The 22,813-nt window shown below is 40.4% G+C and overlaps 1 protein-coding gene across 3 annotated transcripts in view; it reads right to left on the minus strand.

Annotated features, from left to right (window-relative positions):
* Positions 1-22,813, minus strand: part of CACNA1C (calcium voltage-gated channel subunit alpha1 C) — a 486,392-nt gene that overhangs the window by 78,733 nt on the left and 384,846 nt on the right. For 2 of the 3 annotated variants that reach the window (XM_062009912.1, XM_062009919.1), the window contains exons 14-22: positions 18,428-18,635; positions 17,496-17,616; positions 15,477-15,591; positions 14,302-14,422; positions 14,105-14,174; positions 6,750-6,882; positions 4,925-5,054; positions 1,254-1,313; positions 1,058-1,117 (exon numbers count right to left, since the gene is read on the minus strand). In XM_062009912.1, the coding sequence (XP_061865896.1) occupies positions 1,058-1,117; positions 1,254-1,313; positions 4,925-5,054; positions 6,750-6,882; positions 14,105-14,174; positions 14,302-14,422; positions 15,477-15,591; positions 17,496-17,616; positions 18,428-18,635 (1,018 nt within the window). The remainder of the gene's footprint in view (positions 1-1,057; positions 1,118-1,253; positions 1,314-4,924; positions 5,055-6,749; positions 6,883-14,104; positions 14,175-14,301; positions 14,423-15,476; positions 15,592-17,495; positions 17,617-18,427; positions 18,636-22,813) is intronic. The other variant, XM_062009929.1, reaches the window with a different exon arrangement.

The raw sequence follows: 22,813 nt of genomic DNA on the forward strand, positions 1-22,813 counted from the left end.
TGTTTGAGAATATTATGGCTTTGGTGATTTAAAGTCATATAGAAACCCACATTTCTCTACAAAAATATGCAGGGGCCATCCTGTTTGCCAGCCTTCAGTATGGATACTGTTATTAGGATCTTGAGCTGTAAGATTTGAGCAATTCTAAGGTACTGCCTGCCAGCACTTACAACTAGCTTGCTGAGAAAAAAAATCAAGCTGCCAAGTGAACCTAGCATTTAGAAAGCCAGAACTTTGCTCAATTACTGTTATTTAAATTATTAGCCTACCAATTTGAGAAAATTGGAGTTAAGAACAAGGCAGCCTATTTTTATTTTCTTCCAAGCTAAATAATTCTCCTGCATATTTCATTTGGTACAGAGCATGTTTCTGGGAAACTGGAAAATAGCTTTAAAACAGGCAATGTATCAGTTTTCATTTGCAGCTCCAGTCTCTGGTGATTTGTACTCTTGGTTACCTTGCCATAACTAAAAAGTGAGTTTCTGCATTGTGCTTCCTGTCTCTTACTTGACTGTGCGCCCTGTAACCTTATAGATGTCATAAGCCACCCTCTGTCCCAGCCTCATAACTTCTGCAGAATGGAGATCTTCTCTTTGGGTGTAAAAGGAGGTGTCTATGCTCATGGTGAAGCACCATGCACAGCAAACAAATCTTGTTTCAGAAAGATTGTCCAGAGTAGAGAGAGATATTTATGGGGTGGTGGCCTTCTCTTGGTCCCCTCTTACTTTTCCCAATATGAACATCCTTTCATTGCAATTCCCTTAAAAACCATTGCTTTGATATAGGTCCAGAATTACAAGTATAAAAATTTCACAGAAGACTTTTTAAGCAACTATCAGAATGTTAAAAAGATAAACAATCCTTTGTGTAGAGACAATAATAGGATTAAAAAAAACAGAAGGAAAAAGAAATGATAGAAGAAAGAAAGAGAGAAAAAGAGAAAGAAATAAAAAGAGAAAGAGAGAGAGAAAGAGGGAAAGAAAAGAAAGAAAGAAAGAGTGAGAAAGAAAGAGAGAAAAAGAAAGGAAGGAAGGAGTGTATTGCTCAGATTGGTTACCTTAAGAATAATTTCTAATGTAAAGATACTAGTGAAGACATAGTCTGCATTGCCTAGGATCTGAAAAATAAGCACAATTGGGTTAGTGGTACTGAGCGTGACCCAGGAACAAACAGGCGTGTGTGTTAGCAACAGATAGTGGCAGAAAACTAGTAAGCTTGTGAACAAGTAATGGTAGAGAAGATGGGCACTTTACCTTCAGAGCAATTTCAATGGTGAAAATGACAGTAAAAACTATATCAAAATAAAAGAGAATCTGTAAAAACAAAAGGGAATAGGAGTGGGGAGGGTAGATCAGTGACTGATCACTTGAAGGGAATATCACAGTTCAAAATCAAATACATATGCCTTTTAACAAGGGAACAAGAAGGACTATATAGGAAATGGCTTTGTAACAACGTTCTGTTGAATGCAGTGAAGGTCCTGGCACAGAGGATAAGGAGCACGTTACATGAAATCTTTTCTGAGTTACAATCCCATGAGGGCTCTAGAGGAAAAATAACTTTCTGGTGGTTATTGTAGAGTTTTCTTCCTTTTGTTTTCTTTCTTCTTTTTCTTTTTTCTTTTATTTATTTATTTAAATCTGATAAAGAACAATCTATTCAAGGGTTTTCCCAAATAGATTTCTAGGCTGAGAATACAACGATGCCTTGTGTCTCAGTGGAAAATGAGATTCCTTCTTAGTAACTTCAATTCAGGCTTGTTCAGTGTCTCTCACAAAAGAAGAAAAGCAAACCGCAAATTCATCCTCTAGCTATTTTTTTCTCTGTCCTGTTTTGTCCTGGATTAGGACGTATAACAAAGACTCTGCCAATTGAACAGAATCCCAGCTCTTGTATTGCAACTGTAATTTAGTCAGGTGCTAGAGGTGCCTAACTTCGGTCTTGCATCTTTTTGTTGGCATCCTGGATAACAGGCAAGATGAAACTCTCATTATTCCCATGAATTTATGCCTGGTGATGGCAATACTGGTGGCATGCATAGCAGACCACAAAGAGTGGCCCCAGAGCATCACAGAAGGCAACAGCAAGTCTGGAAGTGTAAAGTGACCTTCAAAGTAATAGCCACTAACGATCAGTTAACAACCCACAAAAGCAAATGGGAACTTTCTCATTGACTAATGGGATCAGCATTTAACTCTGTTTCCAATGTATTCCAGTACCCCAAGCCATTTTAGTGTTCTCTGCAAATGGTGCGATTACAAGCATCATGCCCTTGGATTATTGTTGTTTTACCACAACAAATGGGAAGGGCAATATATGGAAGCCACAGAAAATGGATTATTTAAACCCATTTAAACTTTTACTGCTAAAACACTAAAAAACATACAGCAAACTGCTTTTTCTTATTCCGTAGGTGTTTACTGATCTCAATGCCTATATTCTAACTTAGATTTATAGGTGGCTAGATTCTTACAACTTGGTATGCCACGGGCAGTGGAGGAGCTATTACAAAACTTCAGGGTTATTTTAGATTGCACTATTTAAACATGATCCAAATCTGGACTAATTCACAGACATTGAAAGTCAAATGGGGGAATGTATCACTTACTGCTACCGTGTAACTTAACATTTTTCAGGTCACTGCTCAGTCTTTGACATCAAGTTATTCTCATTCTTTCAGGCTGTCTTAGGCTCTATCAATTTTTGCAACTTAGAGAATTAATAAAGGGCCATTTCAAGGATGGACAGATCTCAATTGCATTTTGTATTAATTTCCACATATAATAACTGGAAATATCGCCTTGCACTGCTGTCTTGTAGGTCCTTACCTTTGGTTATTATATCAGTGGAATTATTTTATAATCAATGGGCCAGATTCATAGGTACTCTCAGGCTACTTAGCATGATTCCACGAACATAAAGCAGCCACAAACTTGATTAAAATGGATGATTATGCTGTACCCACAGCTGCTTTACATCACTGGAGCACTGCAAAGTAGCTAGAGCGTACCGGTGAATCTGGCCCCAAAGTTGCAACTGGTAAAGATATCCCTTACAGATGTCTAATGGAAATGATCATTGCTCCACCTGTGCAGTCACTACCATTTATCATCAGGCATATTTGCTGTTATCTAAAGATGAATTTATGCTAGAGTATATTAAAATGAGCAAGCACCTTGCCAAAGTATTGTGAACACACAGAGTTTTAGGATGTGATTGGCTTTAAAGGCTGTTTGATCAGATTGGGGAAGCACTTCCAAAAACTTGCTATCTGAGCCTTGTGTGACACAAGAAAGATGCAGCCACTAGTCTACCCTGAGACAGAAGCAGTGTACAAGCCTCTTTGTTAGCCTTTGCTGGGCTCTCCGTTCTTGTCTTCCTGCTCTGGGACAGTTTGTGGAGTACTAGTTTGCATGAGTCCTTGTGTAAAGGTTAATGCCTGTTTATGTTGTCCCAGAATGAAGACAGAGGCCATTAATTTGCTTTCAGCTTGCTTTCTAGGTTTTTTTTTCCGACCCAGGCCTCTATGTGGACACAGGGCAGAGCACAATCTTACTGTTCTACTGTCAAAGTGTAAAGGCAGACCACATTTGCAACCCAACTTCAGTGTTCCCTGGTGTGATACATTTTAAATATCTGTACCTGTAAAAATTAAACACAGATTTTCATACAACATCAGTGGCTTCAAACACACAAGACAACACCTTGCCCCTAGACTTTCAGCTCTTTTATCCAGGGCAATCAGCTTTAACTACTTTCTTTTTTTCTCATTTAAATCTCTCTGCTACAGATTCTGTCAGCCTCTATGACACATCAGAAGCCCATATGCCAGCTGACATCACGCTGCAGTGCTAATACATATTTACATACATTTATCCCTACATGAGGGGCAGACTCAGCCGTGCACAAGTGGGTTATTGGTGGCACAGGTTTGACTATTGTTTAGTACCCTCCTTCAGGACAAAATGGATTAATACCTTCTCTGAATGCACATATTTGTCTGAATGCAGGTTCAGGCCAGGATATTTCAGGGAGATAGAAAACTGAGTGTTAAATTAAGGTTTTATTAAATAACAACAACAAAAATTGTCCCACTCTTTAAACCTAGCAAGCTCTTCCAGCATAAAGACACCAAAATGCCACTGCAGACAACAGCCATCAGAAGTCTCATATATGACTGCTGACTCTTATGATTTCTGCAGTGATCCTAGATTAATGGAAACAAATGCTGGCAAAGCTAAGAGAAAACTGAATGTTTCAAGAGGCTAACAAGAATGGTGAGGAAAGAAGGTGAGAATCTATCTCCATGCTGAATTCCTTCCTCTCCTTCCCCCAGGATGGTGAGGAGAGGAGCATAGCATATTTTCTGAGGATTATCTCAAATTCAATGTCAGCTTTGCAGCTTGCATTCAAATAGCCAGATTCTAACCTTGATGACACCAATTCTCCCCTGAGTGATTGCATCAAACTCAGGAATGTTACTCTTGATTTACGTCACTGTGAACAAAGTGAAAATCAGGTGCTAGGGTTTTTTTAGTTCAAACAAAAGCATGTGGTAGGAGAGTAAGTGTTCCAATGGGAATCTGCAAATCTCCCAAATTAAAATTATCTGTATGACAAACAATGTTTCTACAGCCCATTTCTAGTGCCTTAATCCCAGGGAACAATAATTTTGCTTCACCTTCCTTTCCTTCTTTCCCCTACTCATGCTTATGAAATGAACTAGAGGCCAAATTGTGCACTGACTCATATTCTGTGCAAAACCTCATGATTTCACACACAGCCTGCAAAAGGCACAAATCACGGAAAAGAGTCCCCCCCAAAACCTCTGATGCAGTCTTTTCTGTCTTTCCTGGCTTCAATTGATGATCTGCTTGTACCATACTTTTAATACACAGTGAGGGAAGGAGGATAGGAAGCATACTTGGTTCCTAAAGGAGAGGTGTCGGACAGGGTCCTCAGCTGCCAGGGAGATGCTGCTGAGCAAGATGAAAAATAGGATCAGGTTGGTGAAAATGTTATCGTTAACGATTCGATGGCAGTGGACACGAAACCTGCAAGAGAGAGGAGAGGCACAACTTTATCTCTCAGAGAACAGTAAGACCTGGGAAATATTCCCCCCTTCTCTTTTGCCAAGACTGACCCTGGAGGATTGTTCTGCAGAACAGCTGCCCTCTGCCCCAGCAGCAGGGAGAACAATGAGCCCAGGCAGCTGGGCTTGGCCTTGATGGGTGCTGGGCAGCCTTGGCTCTCCACCTCATGCAGGAATGCTCATAGAGCAATCTGCTGCCCACAGAAAACAGTGTGCCTTTGAAAGGAGAACAGTCACTCCCTCTTGACAGATCCTTTTGTGATTTAGATGTGGTCTGAAACCTACCAACTCAAAGTTATATGTCTTGCTTACACTCGTAGACCCATTCCCCATTCATTTAGGAGGATAGTATCAGAAATAGGCTTCAAGGTGTCCAATGTCTTTCTGAGCTGGGGCTGGAGTACCACTGAGCAGAACCAATGGTGAATCTACCTTGCCAACAGCGTACAGACCTGGTCAAATGGATATAGGATAGGCTGTCATTTGCAAAGGGCTTCTGGGAGTATATCATGCCATACAAGAGGTCTGCTAAACACCAGCCCAAAATAAAGAGCTTGGTGCTTCTAGTGTAAAACTCACAGGTAAAGAAGTAGCAGTCTCCTATCAAACAGCAGTATGCTTACTGGAGATCATTACAGCACTTTCCATATGTTGGTATCACAATATGAGGAGTTAAACCTTGTAAAAGTCCTATGCATAATTCTAGAGACGGTTCATTAATGTATTTAGCTCTCCAAGCCCCTATTAAAGCAATTTTACAGATGATTGCAGAGGTTAATTTACTTCTTCAACAAGCAACAGTGTGGGGGTTGCAAAACTGACACCAGAATCCATGAGTCCAACTCACCATCAGTCCCTCCCTGTTGTACAGACCCAAGGAAGAATGGCACAAGCGTTGCTGTGGAAAGACTGGCTTTGAATTCAGCTGTGCTATTTACAGCCCTGCCTTACTTCGGGGCTCCATTTAGAGATAAGTCTACAATGGAGATATTAGGATATGGAATGCTGCACAGACCACTGGGAAGTGAGCTCATTTCTGTGCTCTTGAAAAGATATATTCCCCTCTGTCATCTCTCAGGCCTCCACTCACATTGCTGGTCTCATACATCTGTGTTAGAAAGACAGTTCAATGTGAAACCACATTGCAGGAGCCCAACAAAAGAGTGTAAGAGAATTGTTCTCCTCGGAGCTGTGCACTCTCATCTTCTTCCCCTTTCTTCTATGCTTGTTCTTGACACGTAAGAATAAGCAGAAACACACGAGCTCCCTAGTGGGAATGGACTTTGGGCAGCCATTAGGACAGGAAGCTCCTACTTCATGCTTGACTGATTGCATGATGGCTTGCTTGCAATTTGGACCTGAATATATTGGGGAATTCCGATTACTGGTTTGCCTTATTTCCAAAGCTTGCATGATTTGTGTCCTTAATCAGCTTCACAGGTGCCATGAGCTCCCCTTGAAAATCGTCAGGGGGCTCCCTGCAGCTCTGCTTTCATAACCATTTTATGTCAGTGCCTTTAGAGGAGAGATTGGTCAAAGGGGGTCTCCAGTACGAACTGTGGGAAGGGAGCTCTGAATCACATAACTTTTGAGGCTCAGTGAGAAAGGAGTACCTGCTCTCTGTCTCCTTGTTTTAGCTAAGCAGTCTCTTAAATACCTGTTGTTAGGACTGAAGATGAAAAAAGCACTGGCATCAGGCATGGGCACAGCCTTTTCCTTGAGGTGCAGCTCAGACATTGGGCGAGGACGAGGGCCGACAGGCATCTCTGGTTCTTCTTCATCTTCCTCCGCTGCAAGAAGCATTTTTGTCTTTTAATGCAAAATCCAACACTTTCTGGAGTAATGGCGCATTTGTCTTTACCATAACTGGAGCTAAAAACCAAGCAGCACTGAAATAGGATGATGAAAGCTTAAGGTTCCTTGTCCACTTACTTTCTCCAAGGTAACATCAGCTGCCTAGTGTTCACCCTGGCAGACATGGATCTAGCCCCTCTGTACAACCATTAATACCAGTAATCCCCCTATATCCTCACAATACTCTCAAATGCTTCACTGTCCCTTCTGAAAAAAAAAAAAAAAAAAGTGTCTTTAATTACTGACTCAAATCTCTCTTGCTATGGTCTAAATACATTATCTGTTTTCTTATTTTCCATAGACATTCCCTTCTTCTTGTAGGAGGTTTTTGTATACTTGAGGATCGTTATCCCTCTGTGAGGATTTCTGGTTCCTAGAGCAAAACAAGTGTCTTTCCTGAGGTGCTGTGTTTCCTAGGTCTCTGATTATTCTTGCTCTGGTCATACTTTCATCCAGATTATCTGCAGGATTAACCTGCAGTTGAGGTTTTACTGGTGCAGAGAGCTGGATTACTACTTATATCTCATACTGCCTCCCTGTTTAAAAGTCCTTCACAGGCAGTTATTTTCACTACACTCTGGTGTTAATTTGCCATCAATTTCTGATTTGAACAAAGCACAGATTACCACAGAACTGCTGCTTAATATGTCACTCTCTCCATTTGTGCTGCCAACTATTCCCAAGAGTGGCACTTTGAGCTCATCTTTATTGAACTGCTTAGTGTTTTCTTCAGACCATTCCTCTGGTTTATCAAAATCTCTTTTTCTTCTCTTTGTAAGGCTTACCATGGAGTCACTATCACATCTGAGATTGTGTCTGGATCATAGAATCATAGAATCATAGAATGGTAGGGGTTGGAAGGAACCTTCAGAGATCATCTAGTCCAACCCCCCTGCAGAAGCAGGTTCACCTAGATCAGGTTGCACAGGAACATGTCCAGGCGGGTCTTGAAGACCTCCAAGGAAGGAGACTCCACAACCCCTCTGGGCAGCCTGTGCCACTGCTCCATCACCTGAACAGTGAAATAGTTTTTTCTTATGTTTAAGTGGAACTTTTTGTGTTCCAGCTTCATCCCATTACCCCTTGTCCTGTTGCTAGCTACTATAGAAAAAAGGGATGCCCCAACTTCCTGACATCCACCCTTTAGATATTTGTAAATGTTAATAAGATCTCCCCTGAATATTCTCTTCTCCAGACTAAACACCCCCAGTTCCCACAGCCTTTCCTCATATGAAAGATGTTCCAGTCCCCTGGTCATCTTGGTGGCCCTGCGCTGGATTCTCTCCAGCACTTCCCCGTCCCTCTTGAGCTGAGGAGCCCAGAATTGGACACAGTACTACAGATAAGGCCTCACCAGGGAAGAGTAGAGAGGGAGAAAAACCTCCCTTGACCTGCTGGCCACACTCTTCTTGATGAGTGTGTGTATCTCCCACAGCAAACATGGAACATGGGCATTTTGACTTATATCAATTAGAAATTGGTACAATTGTCCTCTTTCATAATTATGTGTGGGGAAGATTGAAAAGGCAGGAACAAGGTTGAAACTCGAATCTGATGCTTACAGAGCAGACCTCCAGGCACAGTGGAGATCAATGAGCAGTCTCAAGATAAAAAACGCAGAGATGGAAGCTAAGTGGCATATGAAAGAGAATCTTTGAGGATTTTCTTTTACTTGCTTAAGTCTGACACTGTTTTGTAAATGACACAATAGAATTTTGCTATTTTAAAGGTCCCAATCCTCTCAATCAGCAAGACGGGAAATACTCTAAAAAAGGAGTCTGTCAGGTTAGATGCAACTGATTCATCTTCTGGCCAATACAAAGGAGGAAACTCGAGGTGAAATATTTTGAGTCCATAAAGTGAGATGAATTCCAGGAACAGCCTGTTCCTTTATGATCAGGTACTGTACTTGACCTGGTAATGGACATATCAGAAAAAACAGATGAATCAGCACAGATCCTAATCTACATGTCAGAGACAGGAGAAAAGTGGCCTTTTCAGTGTATGCCACCTGCAAATAGGATTTTTTTCTTTACACTTCAAGTAGCAAGAGCTCAGCTCAAACTCACTTGATAGATTTTATGCATAAATACTTGAGCTGGTACATAGAGTTCGTACTTTTTAAGCTGGTCTATTTTTTAACAGCTCAATTTTACGTTGCAATACACTTTATAACACTCTTTCTACAGGCTTTATTAGTTACAGAAATATTATTTCAGAAGTACTTCTAAAATTGGTGTTGATGTTAAGGCTCATATTTATATAGCGTTAAAGGTGCATTTGCACCTTTTATCTACAGGTTTCAGAGCAGGCTGATAACGAGTGAGGTGAGCAAGTTCTTTTTCCTCTTTAACAGTCCAGAACACCAATGTTGATGATCATGTGGGATATTGAGACTCTTACTTAAACAGACTAGTATTCTGAGTCCCTGTTCTGTGCCTTCACTATTAGATAATTATTTTTCTTTTACTCAAAGGAATGCTTAAAAATCACACTTTTAAATGGATATGGAACAATGCCTCAGAAAAATGGACTCTTAGCAGAAGGACGGGCCCCATGAAGTCAGTAAAGAACATTGTTCCTATCATCTTTTTTTTTTATGTCTGCCATACAACAAGAAATATGTTATTGATTCTGGTAACTGCATGTCTTCAAGACTGGAAAACATTCAGTTTCTCAGCCTATAGCTAAAGAATAATGTTTTAAATATTTTTCATTGAAAGTAGGGTCTAGGGCACACAAGAAAAGGAAATACCAGGGCCCAAATATGCAAGGAATAACATGATTACAGCCTTAACTCAGACCACTACCTAAGCTATCTATCTGCATATACAAACAGTATGTTGCACGCTGGCCAGCATTCATAGAGGCAAAGGTCAACAGGGCATCCTGGCTTGTTACGTAGTGTCACACACAGAGGAACAGTGTGACCAGCAGGACCAAGCAAGTGATTGTCCCCCTGTAGTCAGTGCTGATGGGGTTGGACCTTGAATACTGTGTTCAATTTTGGGCCCCTCACTGCAAGAAAGACATTGAGGTGCTGGAGTCAACATCCCTGGAGACATTTAAGAGATAAGTAGATGAGGTGCTGAGGGACATGGTTTAGTGATGGGCTTGGCAGTGTGAGGTTAGTGGTTAGATGTAGTGATCTTAAAGGTCTTTTCCAACCAAAATGATTGTGTGATTCTATGATTTGCAGATGGGCTGGAAAACATATCAGCTGCAATGCTTCTTCTTTGACTGTTTTCTAAACCAAAGTTATATTTATGTTTTAGAAGTTTCTCTTCTAGTCAAGCTTGCCACAGAATCATAAAGAAACATGACTCAGAGCTGCCAAGTTCAGGTCTGGATTTGGACTCTCCTAAATTTTAAGAAAATTCAAATCTGGGACTATGACCTTGAATTATGCTTCATCAGAAAGGTAATGTCCTTTGGTTGTGAAGCCATAACCACACACAGACTACAGTGCAGCATCAGTGAGAAATTTAATGATGAGGACATTTCTTTTTATTATTGTACAAAGACCAGAACCCTTGTGTAAGAACATTGCTTTGCTTCAAGTTTCCATGAATCATCCAAGGTTTTACCTTCATCTGACATTCTGAACTCTTTGTCTGTTTCTGTAGTAGACTGTAAGACTAACTCCCTGTCTTCCTATAGTAAACATATCATCATAATAATCCTTCTAGTGTACACAAATCTCTGAAATAACTAGTCTCTCCTTCCACCAAAGAGGACAGGTGATTTGATGAGCTGCAAGTACACAGAGTATTCTGAGGGCTAAGAGCAATATTGTGTAGCAAATAAAGTCAGAAGAAGTTGTTGGCAGAACTGTCTGAAGCAGTGAAGACAAACAGGAGACTGAACAAGGTAGGTTGAAAGAATAAAGGGAAAACAAAGGAAGTGACTATTTCAAATAGTTTCTGAACATTGAGTTAGGGTGAAGGATGTTTCCGGAGGATGGAATGGTACACAGTGCTGGAAAGGTCAAGGGCGTTAACAACTTAAATCACAAAATAGGTAGACTTTATCTAAGAAACAATAGGATGCTTCATTCAAAGTACAGCTGAAATGGATACACATGCAAGTGGCAAAGTAAAAAGTGTGTTCCCAGACAGGCTGTACATGGCTGCTAGGCATCTCTGGTACCACAGCTGGACTGATCAACAATCAGTAGAAGGATACTGGACTGGCCAAGATGGCCACAAGGGAACCAGACAGGTCTACATATGGGGACTGGGAAATTCTTGCTTGCTAACGAAAGCCTTGGAGCCTAGCTCCCTCAAACTGACTACAGAAGGCAGATGTGACATGCAATGTCAGCTCTGAGAGGGTCTTGTTTCTGAGCTTTATACAGCAGCATGGAAGCTATGACTACAGTAAATCTGATCTAACAAGTGACTCACAAAACTGTACTGCCTCTGAGTCTCATGGCTGACTTCAACAAACTCTGAAAGAAGCAGTCAGGTAATTTTGAGAGCTGTTACAGATCAACTTTACTCTTCACAGAGAATTGCTAAACAATTCTGGTAATAGGCCTGATAACAAATGGCATCATACAATGACAAATAACCAAGATGCTGTCCCTTTGCATTTCTAATAGAAACAAGACAGAACCTGATGATCCATTCATATTTTAGGATCTGTTCAAAATTATGCCAAGCCAGGGGTTGGTGCTCCATGGCAGGAGTTAAAAGTGGTTTTACTTTATTTTCTGCACTCTTGTCCAACACATGGCTGCAGATAAAATGTCTATGACACAAATATACACAGATGTACTTTTTGTCATATAGTTCACATACTGGACTATTTCTAAGCTACCCACAGAAGGTAACTAAAACACAATTCTATTATTAGTAGGCTTAAATTTAGTATACAGGTGGCTGTGCCTTCATTTGAAAAAAAAAAAAAGTGATGGTCTGCAAGTCCAAGTCAGCTGAGAAACAGAACTACATGAAGCTGTTTTAATCCCTGAGCAACTGGGAATGTGTACCCAGTAAGTGTCTGTGCCTATAGAGGTGCTGGCAAGATTAAAGCCAGTGTGATCTACCCCAGGCAATGTTAAAACAGTATTATACCGTGTTGGAATCACACTTTATTCCTGATAAATGGGCTATAAATATTGATGAATACTAGTATAGCAAATGCAGGGATTTTTGTACTGAAAATCAGATGCAATGAACAGTGTTCCTGTTTGCTTGTCTGAAACCCTTGTCCATCTATTTCAAATGACCTAATGTGTCTTTTTTTTCCTACCACATCAGCCTCTTATCAGATATTTACAAGAAATCACGGAATAGAAGTGTGTTTCATTACTTATTACAGCCTGTTAAATAACCATAGAAACGCAGAAGAGCAGGTCAGGAAAGGATCACAAAAGGCTCTTGGATTCACGCCTCTGCTAAGCCAAGATCAACTTACTGTTACATCTAAGCCTTTTATGGCAGATATTTTTCTGACCTGTTCTTAACAGCATTCAATGATGCTGGGCATCCACAACCATTTTCATGACCTTTTCTGGCTGCACCATTATAAAATTCTCCCCTTGTGTGAATCTTAAATCTGTTACTTCTCATAATGGAGATACTTCTTCTCCTACCTGTAACAGGCTATTATGCATTTGAAGATGTTTCTCCTGCCTTTCCTAGCTGAAATAACCACATTCTCTCAATCTTAGTACTTGCTTTCTATTAATGCACTCTTCTATGCTCTTTCCAATTCAGCCTCACTTCTAAACAGAGAACCCAAAATGACATACAATATCCCAGCTGAGTTCTTATCAATGATGAACAGAATAAAACAATTGCTTTGCTCTGCTTAGCTTTCACTGTTCTGATAGAAGAAACCCATAACTGAACTGAAGGGTCATGCTTTCCCTATTTATAAACCTCACTACTTGTTTGCCTTTTGAAAGACAACAAAATGTTATTGACACCTGTTGAGCTTGTGACCATAAGATTCAGATTATTTTTTCAAGGACTGTTACCTAACTAGCTGTCACCTAAGATCCTTTATATGTGAGTTCCTTATTCCTGTCTATGTGTAGAGCCTGGCACTTTCAATTTTATTAGACTATTTATCCAGATACTCAAGAGCTCTTTGAATTCTAATGCTGCCTTCCAGAATGTTTCCTATCCTCCCTAGCTTTATATCAACTGCAAATGTCGTATTTCCTCTTCCATTATTCAAGTCATAAAGAATGAACTGAACTCAGGACAGGCCCATGGGTTGTGGCACCTCACTTGAGCCATCACTACTCTCCACATGAAGAGTCTGATGAATTTCTCTCCCAATTATCTAGACTGTGTTTTTCTATCTGACTTATGAGAATGTTATAAGATACAGCCAGAAGCCTTGGCAAAGTTAAAAAATATGAAGTCTACTTCTGTCTAAAAGTCTTGTCAGCTCTTTTGGAAGAAAATAAGTATGGTTTGACATGATTTGCTCTTGGCAAATTTATGTTGGCTGCTATTCATCTCCTTATCTTACAGTCATATAGTTTGTTTAATCATTTGTTCCAGCATTTTTCCAAGAATGGAAGTTGAACTGACCAGCTTATAATTTTTCTGCTCCAATCCTGCTCCCAATTCAGGACATCTTGAAGAAAAACTTCTTGAACTTCTGAGATTTCTTAACCAATTTTCTAAGTATCTAAGGAAGAAGTTAATTAGGTCCAACTAGCTTGTTTTTTCAAGTTCTCAGCTGAGATCTTATTACTTTAGAATTGTGTTAATAAGTCATTTTTTATTAAAAAAGAAGTGCAAAATGCATTCAGTAATCAACCTTCCAGGAGTATTTGTTGTGAGTCCCCTCTGACCACTGTGTCCTGAAAAAAAAATAGACTATGTGTATTTGCATATAGAGCGTTTGTACATGATACAGCTTGCTTCTATGTAAAGCTCTGTATTTTCAATTTTTCAGATAGGAAATCGTTTATTTTCAAACACAGAGCTTTACAGAGAACCAACCCAAATACAATTAATCACTACAGAGACTGCAAAAGGCCAAGTCCACATCTTTGCAAAAATAGGCAAGCACATCATCCTGTCTCATCATGGAAGCATCGCATGTTCGGCATACTTTCTACAACATTTTGACTCTCTGTGCATTAGCAACTGAGCTTTGTTAAACCAGGGGTAAGAGGAAGAAGACATATACCTGGCGCTTCTGTTGTGGGATACGGGCTCTTTTCTTCATTTTCATTGGGCTGATAATCATCCACATTGATCTGAGAAAAATGGAAGGAGAGCAGCAAAGACTTTATCAGACAAGGCAGAAGAGTTTTTGTTCCCACAGAAACCCAAGCTGTTCATGCCACTGCTGCACAGAGAGTGCTGGCTGGCAGCAGACTTTACCTTGGTAGCTGGTGGCGATTCTCCATCAGCGGTGATGGATTTCAGCTCAATTTTCTCTTCCTTCGTCTCCTCCTCCACAGCTGTTTTTTCTATCTCCTGTTTCTTTTCAGGACTAGCAGTCCTAACAATTTTAGAAGATAAAAAGTGAAGAGTTATAATGGTGAAAAGTAGTTTCCATTTCAGGAACTTAACGTAACACAACATACACCATGATAACAGTCAGCTAGCTGGCACTTCCATTCTGCGGCCAGCTTACATACCAGCAGCTTTACCTGTCATCTGCAGGCAAAAGCAGAGACACTAATTCTATTTAGCATTCTCTTATTTTGTGGCTTTTTCAACGGCATGTGCTTGTGTGTGTGGATGTGCATGCACATGTGGGGGAAGTGTGTGCTTGTGTGTGCACACATGTATTCTAGGTCTGTCAGAAGAGATCTTTTTGTCCTTCCAATGACAAGCGTGTGAACCACTTCCAACACACATCTTGTGGGCTTCCGCTAGGTTTCCTACAAAGTTTTGCCCCTCATTGCACTCTCAGAGTCACATAAATCTGCTGACTAGCATGTAGGATGAAGCAGAAAGAGATCCTCTCCAAGCAGCCTGGTAGACAGTGAATGGAAATAACGAGTAAGGAGAGGCTTCCCTGCTACTGGCAGCTGGAAGTGATACAGAAGCTCTACATCCAGCTTATGCTTCCAAAGAGTCTGCAGAAACACTGAAAGAACTGGCAAGAGAAGGAAGCTGCTGAATCTTGTGGGAATGACAGTCTGAAAATCTGCCTTGTGGTCCAAAGCAATCAGAGGGTAATAGGAAGATTCAGATAGGATTGTAACATTGACACCATTTCAAGCTCATTCTCTGCTGATGCCCTGAAAGCTCATCAATCATTCAAACTTCCTTTGCATTGCTCTCATCATTGCAACTGTGAAGACTTCCAGGTCATGACACCGTCTTGTCTTTTAGTTTGAATTCTTGCACATAAAATGTTTATAGAAATAATTCTACATATTACTACATTAATCACAGATACATAATCTAGACACACCCACAGAGAAGTTCTATGTGTATATTTCAGATACGTACTTACTTGAATATATGTATGTGCATAATGTGTGTAATGATACTCAGAGGAATGCACGCATAGAGTGTAGATAGGTGTGTGCAAATGGATTTACCTAGCTAGCTTTTTCCTTTCTTTTTCCTCTTCCTCCTCTTTCTGTGCAGATGTTAAACTCTCAGCATCAGCGAGGTTGTCCACAGCAATGGCCAAAAATACATTCAGTAGGATATCTGTTTGTGTGCTACTTAAAGAAAACAGGCTTTGAAAACTGCAGAACAACATTATATCAAAGGTTTCTTAATTGAAAATTTTTAGCAATCTGTCATCAGATCTCTTGGGTTTTCCAAAATTCCAATTCACACAAACGTTCAGCACGTGCATATCCAGCATGCATAAACCCACACTTTCCATCCAAATGGCTAACGCACTGTGTGAGGTTTCCAAAATTTCACAATGGAATGACTGATATAAAACATCTAAGTCCAGACTTATATTTTAGTTTCCAATTAGTCAGAAGAGTCTCACTTAGTGCAACACTGAAGATAAGGAGAGTGCTGAATGTTTTACGTCTTTTACTGATTAGGTCACTCTTATGTGCCTCACATCATAAGGCACCTAGGCTTTCCAGTTTTGGCCTATGTACTTGAGTTGAACATCTTCATTACAGGTATTCCCACACACATGAGTGGATTTTATGGACAGTAAGCATAACACCCTCATTAGCGTTTCTGAGGCAACCAAAAAGAAATCCATTTAGTCTGGGCATTGTAGGGTTAAGATGATAAGTCTATCTCCCAGCAGAGAGTCCATGCATGGCCAGTCATGCCCATGTAGCTGGAGGGCAAGGATTCATTTTTGTCTTGGCCAGTCTGTGTTCAGATCTTGATCTACAAATATGAACATCAGCTTCTTTTATAAGTTTCTTGAGAGTGGGTATTATCACACCACGATAACCTTTAAGTAAACCCCAGTTCAAGGCTTAGTCTGGAAATAGAGCCACTCCTCTCCCTGGCCTCCAAGGTCTCATGGCTCCAAAGTGAGCCAACATGTAGAGCTGGCTCATATTTTCCTCTGCAGTTCACAAGGAGATCCAAGCTGTAGCTTTATTGAGCTGTCAGGCAGATTGCTTACTCAGACCTTCAGATATCTGGAATTGCACCATCTCTCTTTGAAGACAGGGCATGCAGGTCAACAGAAATGTAAAATAGCAGGGTTTGTGAGATCTGAATTATGAGGAAAGGCCAGGACAGCTGGGCTGAAACTACAAGGTGGCTTTACAGAAGAATCAGTACAAAAAGAAGTGTCACCTCTGACACAACAGGATCATTTGTTAGGGAAGCAGAAACTAAACATGAACAAATTTGGAGTAAACTGAGATACAGAACAGAATCATAGCTGTATGGTATAGCCAAATTCCTGTGAAAAGACACTCACAGCCTAATCATGCAATGAGCTTTGTATCTCCTGGGATATGTACAGTGCCCTGACTTCAACTGGAAGCCAGAGAGAACTGAAGTTACTTAACACCAGCACAGGCTGGAAGATAACAAAGTGCACGATTTTCTGTTTGAAGAACACACAGATTGCAGTAACTGAAATGAAACACAGTTCCTGTTAGTTTATACATGAATTAATATATGATCTCACATAAATCAATTATTTCAAACATATGTTACTCCTATTACAGCATGTGTATATAACATATTGTAGATCATACATATTTTTATTCCACATAAGGCTTGGATGAAAGCACATGGAATTTATTACTGAAAAGGCAATTAAAGCAAAAATATGCAATAAGTAGAGTAAGTACACACAAAGATTAATTTCTAGAAGGCAGGAAAGAAAAACCTATGAAAGAATTAAGGGAAATGAAAAATAAAAACACTAAACATGTAAAGATACTAAATAAAAGCTAGCATGTGAAACTGGCATGCAGTCGGCCCTTAAAACTGTTTATATGCCTTAGCACTAGCTCAAATCAAACAAACTTGTTTAACTTTTGGCAAAATTCAGACCTCAGGAAAAGGTAAAAATGTAAGGTATGAAATTCATAATTTTCTGACACAAAAAAGTAGCAAAGGGTGGCTTTCTCCAAGCCTCGCTCAGAGAAAAGAGTAGCATCAAAGGATACAGTTTCCACAGATGAAGAGGATGATGAAGTAAATACAGACCAACATTCCTGGAAAAGAGGGGCCGCCATAAGCCATGATCCCATCATACATCACCGAATTCCAGTCCTCCCCAGTCAGGATCTAAATGACACAGTCCCACCAATAAGGGATACAGTGTTAGACCACATAGAGAATTTGAAAATCCCATTAACACAAAGATAGCTACTATCCTAGAGAACACCCCCTCCCCCAGGATGCTTGGAGACTCTGGCTGGTCCATTCCAAAAAAAAAAAACCCCACAAAAAGAACAAGGAAAATGTAAAGAGGATCTGTGCTCAAAGTGTAAAAAAAACCTAGATACCCCCTTGAAGATGAAGGCTGAAGCCAAACAGTTCTGTCAGATAACACTGTTCAAGTCTCCTCACCTCCCCCAGGCATTCCCCTCCCATGTGTCTGTTGTTTCAGACAGGCCGCACAACCTGCAGCACTGAAGACAGTCCTCAGCAGAGCCCTCCTTTGCCACTTCACTGTGCATGTGAAATCACTGCAGTCAGCTTAAAGGCCATTTCATAGAATCATAGAATGGTAGGGGTTGTGGTACTGTGAGCAGATATTTATTCCCCATTACTGTGGGAAGGTGGAAGACAGCTGCAGGACTGGGCTTTGGCATGCAGGTCCTGCCCTGGAACATGGCAATGGCCATTCTTTTGTCCTACCCTGCTAAGACCAGGTGGCCTTGCTACACACAGGGGTCTTAGCTCTGGTTCCCCACTGTGGGAGGGAATACCCTTGTGCTGGCACCACAGTATGGCACCTTGCTCCTGGAGCTGTTGGCCTGATGTCTGGTCTTGGGGTCTGTGTAGCTGCAGGGGAAGAGTGCAGGACTTGCTCTCTGCCTTGCCTCATATAAAAAGAATGTATGGGCCCCGTTAGGACAACTCTTGCCCTTACCTGAAACACGGTGAGGAGGGACTGAGGGAAGTTGTCGAATGTACTCCTCCTAGTTTGCATCTCATCAAAGTTGAACTTGCCCCCAAAGAGCTGCATCCCCAAGAGTGAGAAGATGATAATGAAGAGGAAGAGAAGCAGCAATAGGGAGGCAATTGAGCGGACTGAATTCAGGAGTGAAGCCACAAGGTTACTCAGGGAGTTCCAGTATCTGGGAGAGGAAATACAGACAGTTAAAACTCATTCACTCAAAGACAGGTGCTCATGGACTGCACAGGATATTGGTTCAGGCTGCCTGCTGTGTCTAGCAGGCATTTCCGAACACCCTGTTAAGCAGTGAATCATTGATGTGCTTCCCTAAGATAATGAGACCTACTGCAGCTAATGAGTAATTTTACTACCACACGTGTACATATGCAATTCTCTCCACCCCCCACCCCATACGAACACCCAGAAGATTATTGCAGCACTTTCCATCTAAGGCTCTGCAAATCTTATATCAATATACGGTGATTAGTTCTTGCTGCTTCAGTGAGTTACATTCTAACCAACCTCATTACAACACTCACAGATGTTATGGCAGCCAGAATACCTCACTCCAGAGAATGGCCTGTAATAACTAACAAGAGCAGATGGAGAAACAGTTTGGATGCAAATACAAACTTGTCCAAAATCTGGTGTGTGTGAGTATGTACTTGGGCTCACTCACAAATAGAGGTTGCTAAGCTTTCTGAGATTGAGAGGAAGGTGAAAGATGTTAAAGGCCCTTTTGCATGGACCCTAAAAGAGATTCATAAAGTCTAGTGTTTCCTTTGCTCTTGGAAGAGCATACCATCACTGTTTTTTTGAGTATCGAATCCATTACCCTTCTTCAAACAGGTTGCAGAACGTTTTAGAAGAGCTTCATTGAAGACAGATGATGGCTAAGACCTGTTCTCCCAGTGTATTCAGACTTGTGCCCACATCAGACTGATGTGTGACACAGAGAAAGGATCTTCTTGCCCTTGTGGTCTCACTTTAGGGTTCAAAAAGATGCCAACAGCCTACTCTGCTGCAGCACGTGAGTTTGCTTGCATTGTTTGCCAGCCTGCAAAGTTGGCATGTGTTGGAAACAAGTTTCAGAAATAATTGCTAAAGAATCCACCACATCACCCACAAAGCATCTTCCACTTTGGTCTTGTATCTGCTCAACCACTCTGAGTCTACTGCTTAGCTGATCACGTCCACTTCTCTTTTATGCAGTTGTGAGTCTGATAGAGTTTTCAGACTGAGATGAAGATTAGCTGTCATCTTCCAATCATCTAATTGTGAATGCACATTACTAGCAAGCTTCAACGGCTTTCACGGATCAGTAAGCCAAAATGTTTGCCTGTAGTTTCCAAGTCTTCCTTCTAGCACCATCTCCTGAGGCCTATCACCATGGCCAACATCCTCTAATTCCTTCTCCCAAAGCCCTCACTTCCGTAACAGTTACTCTTTCTTTCCTTAGAGGACTCTGAAGTTCTATCCATATTTTCCACAGAGACAAAAATTGCATTTGAGAAGGATGGCAGGCATGTCTAGTGCTCTAGGTCCTTTGGAGAAGCCTCATCCTTCAATACACATTTTTTTTCTGAAGATAATGTAGGCATTAGAGATAAAGGTTCTTAAAATCCCAGTTACACTAATATTTTAAAAAGCCAGTGTAAAACTACGATTTTTCTTGTCCCATGGAAGACAGGAATGCTTGAGCAGCCCAATCGCTCTAGGAAGGTTAGCAATCTGATCTTCAGAGGGACACCACCATGTCCTCTGAAGTTCAGCAGCCGGTTCATCTCCAAGGGCTGAGCTTCAAAGAAAACTGTGATGTTTTGCCTCCAGCCCAGCTTCAGCACATCAGAGAAAACTAGAATGCTTTAAAGCTTAACTGCAATTAAAGAGATGAGCAATGAAAAACTACAGAGCAAAGTTAAGGGCATGGGAGGTGTGGGCTCAATGCAACCAAATATCCATGCACTGAATGTGCAATGTAACAGCTCGCTGTATATGCATTTATGCTTACAACTCACATACTTTCACACTTCAGGAGGATGAAAAGTGACACAGGAAAAGGGAAAAAATCTGATGAAACTTAACTGACTTTAGTATCCTTTGACCAGAAATTAATGGAGTCCAGAATGTCTCTACAAGTCCTCCAATGTCATCCAGGACATAGATTTTCTAGGTCTTTCTAGCAATGCTCTTAGAAACATTACAGTAAAGCTGTTACACATCTGAATGGTCTCAGTGACTCACTTGAAGCTTAAATGTCTTGCTATCTCAGAGTGCAACTGCACAGACTTTTATCAGCTCTGCATTTTGTAAAAACAGCTCAATACCTGAGATTCAGTTTCTTATGTAACTATCAAACTTAAAGCAATTAGCTGAAATGACCTGGTGATAAGATTAGTGCTGTTTTATCTGTGTACTGAATGCTAGCTAGAAATACAACACCATTAGAAAAGTAAACAAACCAATCAGGGGGGAAAAAAGAGGAGAGTAAACAGGAAAAAAAGGATAAGGAAGGCTTGCTTTGACTAGGACATGAAAATAGCTGTTGTCTTAGTGTCCTAGAAGCCTGACCTGAGCTTGCCATCTGTCACATTAGGTGGCTGCAAAACTAACATGAACGTCCCCTCAAAGTGAGATCTGGGGTTACTCAATGAAACACACAGCTTTTAAGTCAGGAATGGTTAAAGTCCAGACAAAGAAAAACATTGTCCTCTTTGGTTAATATTCTAGAAATAAAAACCCAGTTACAATAAGTCTTATGGCATTGCTGGATGGAGTTGGAGGTTTTAAATCAGGCAGAATATAATGGGAGGTACAGGGGAAAGCACTGCTGCTGCCTCAGACTTATAGGCAAATGAATACGCTTCTTAACATCTCCCACTTGAAGATCTCAGATCCTTGAGGATGCCAATGAATGAGGTACTGCAAAACTCCAGTGAGTAGGATGTGACTATGATCACCGTTTCAAAACGGAGGAATGATGCAGAGAAGTTAAACGGTTTGTTCAACATCTCACACAAAAATCAATTGCAGAACTGGATTAGAACTGAATGTGTTCATTTATCCTCACCCCTCTCCTCTCCATTGCCTTCCACAATGTCTTTATGATACTGGCAACGCAGAGCTTGAAACAGTAGCAACAGTTGGTTGTCTCATTTTGTAGGAACGCTTCCCATACTGTTCATCCAATATAAAACAACTTTGAAAGTAGGTATGAAAAAAAGGTGCCCTGTCTTTCCTCCCTACAGTTAATAGTGACATAGAGTGGTAAAGTATAAAATATTCAGTTTCACTATGGTGTTGCAAATAAATTGATTTCTTTATACATAAAAAAGTATAGAGGGCTAAAGATAGAGATTTATAAAGCAGTAAAGGACTATTTATAAAGAGAAAATAACTTGTCTTCTCATAGCAAAGCGAGATTTTTTACAAAACTCTGCAAAAATTAGGGAGAATAAACCAAATAATATAGTTTGTTTGTCTAATATACAAGACTAAATGATTCTGATGAGTGTAATTTTGGAAGAAATGTTTGCTCTTGAAATTTGAACTGTGGTTTCTAAAATGATGCATTGCTCATCTGATGGTGTCTTTGTTTCTATTATATTAGAGATTTTTATTTGTGTTTTTCCTAGAAGTGTATCATCTTGACGAACCCATAATTTGTTTGTGCTTTTTGTTTACCATGGAAAATCCATACAATAGATAAAGATTAGGCTACCTACTGATATACTCTCACCAGAGTAATTTTCCTGTTTTGTGCCTCTTTAACGCATTTGATTATCAATTTTCCATCTCCACTGTATCTCCCCATTTCACTGCTCTTGAATATATATTTGACATAAAGCATTACACTATGATCCCTCCTACTCTTCACAGTTTTCTAAGATTGTATCTTTCTGTAATATCATTGCACTCAGGTGGTGTATTCTACCAATAGTAATAATGTTGTCAACAAATCATCATTATATTTAGAGCTGAGTGAATAATGGAAAAATTTGTATTTTACCAGAGAACATCAGAGGTAGAAGTTTTGTTTCAATGCCAAAAAATTCTCTCCTGCAGTACAACATGAGTGGGACTAAAACACTGCTTTGGAGGCTTATGCTAGGGCCTTCCACACGAGGGTGAACTTCACCCACGGAGGGGAAAAATCATGAGGAATATTTTGAATAATTAGAAAACACAGATAAATCTGAGACTACTGCAACCTACTTGACAGTATTTTAAGAACAGGAAAGAAAGAAAAATTCAATTAATACATTATTCATTATGAGTTATTCCTCAGCTCTGTGCTTTACATGTAGACTCATGAACAAATTGCAGGAGATGTATTCCAGGTAACATTGCTTTCATGCA

Source organism: Colius striatus, chromosome 1 (genome assembly GCF_028858725.1).
Source record: "Colius striatus isolate bColStr4 chromosome 1, bColStr4.1.hap1, whole genome shotgun sequence".
Taxonomy (NCBI): domain Eukaryota; kingdom Metazoa; phylum Chordata; class Aves; order Coliiformes; family Coliidae; genus Colius; species Colius striatus.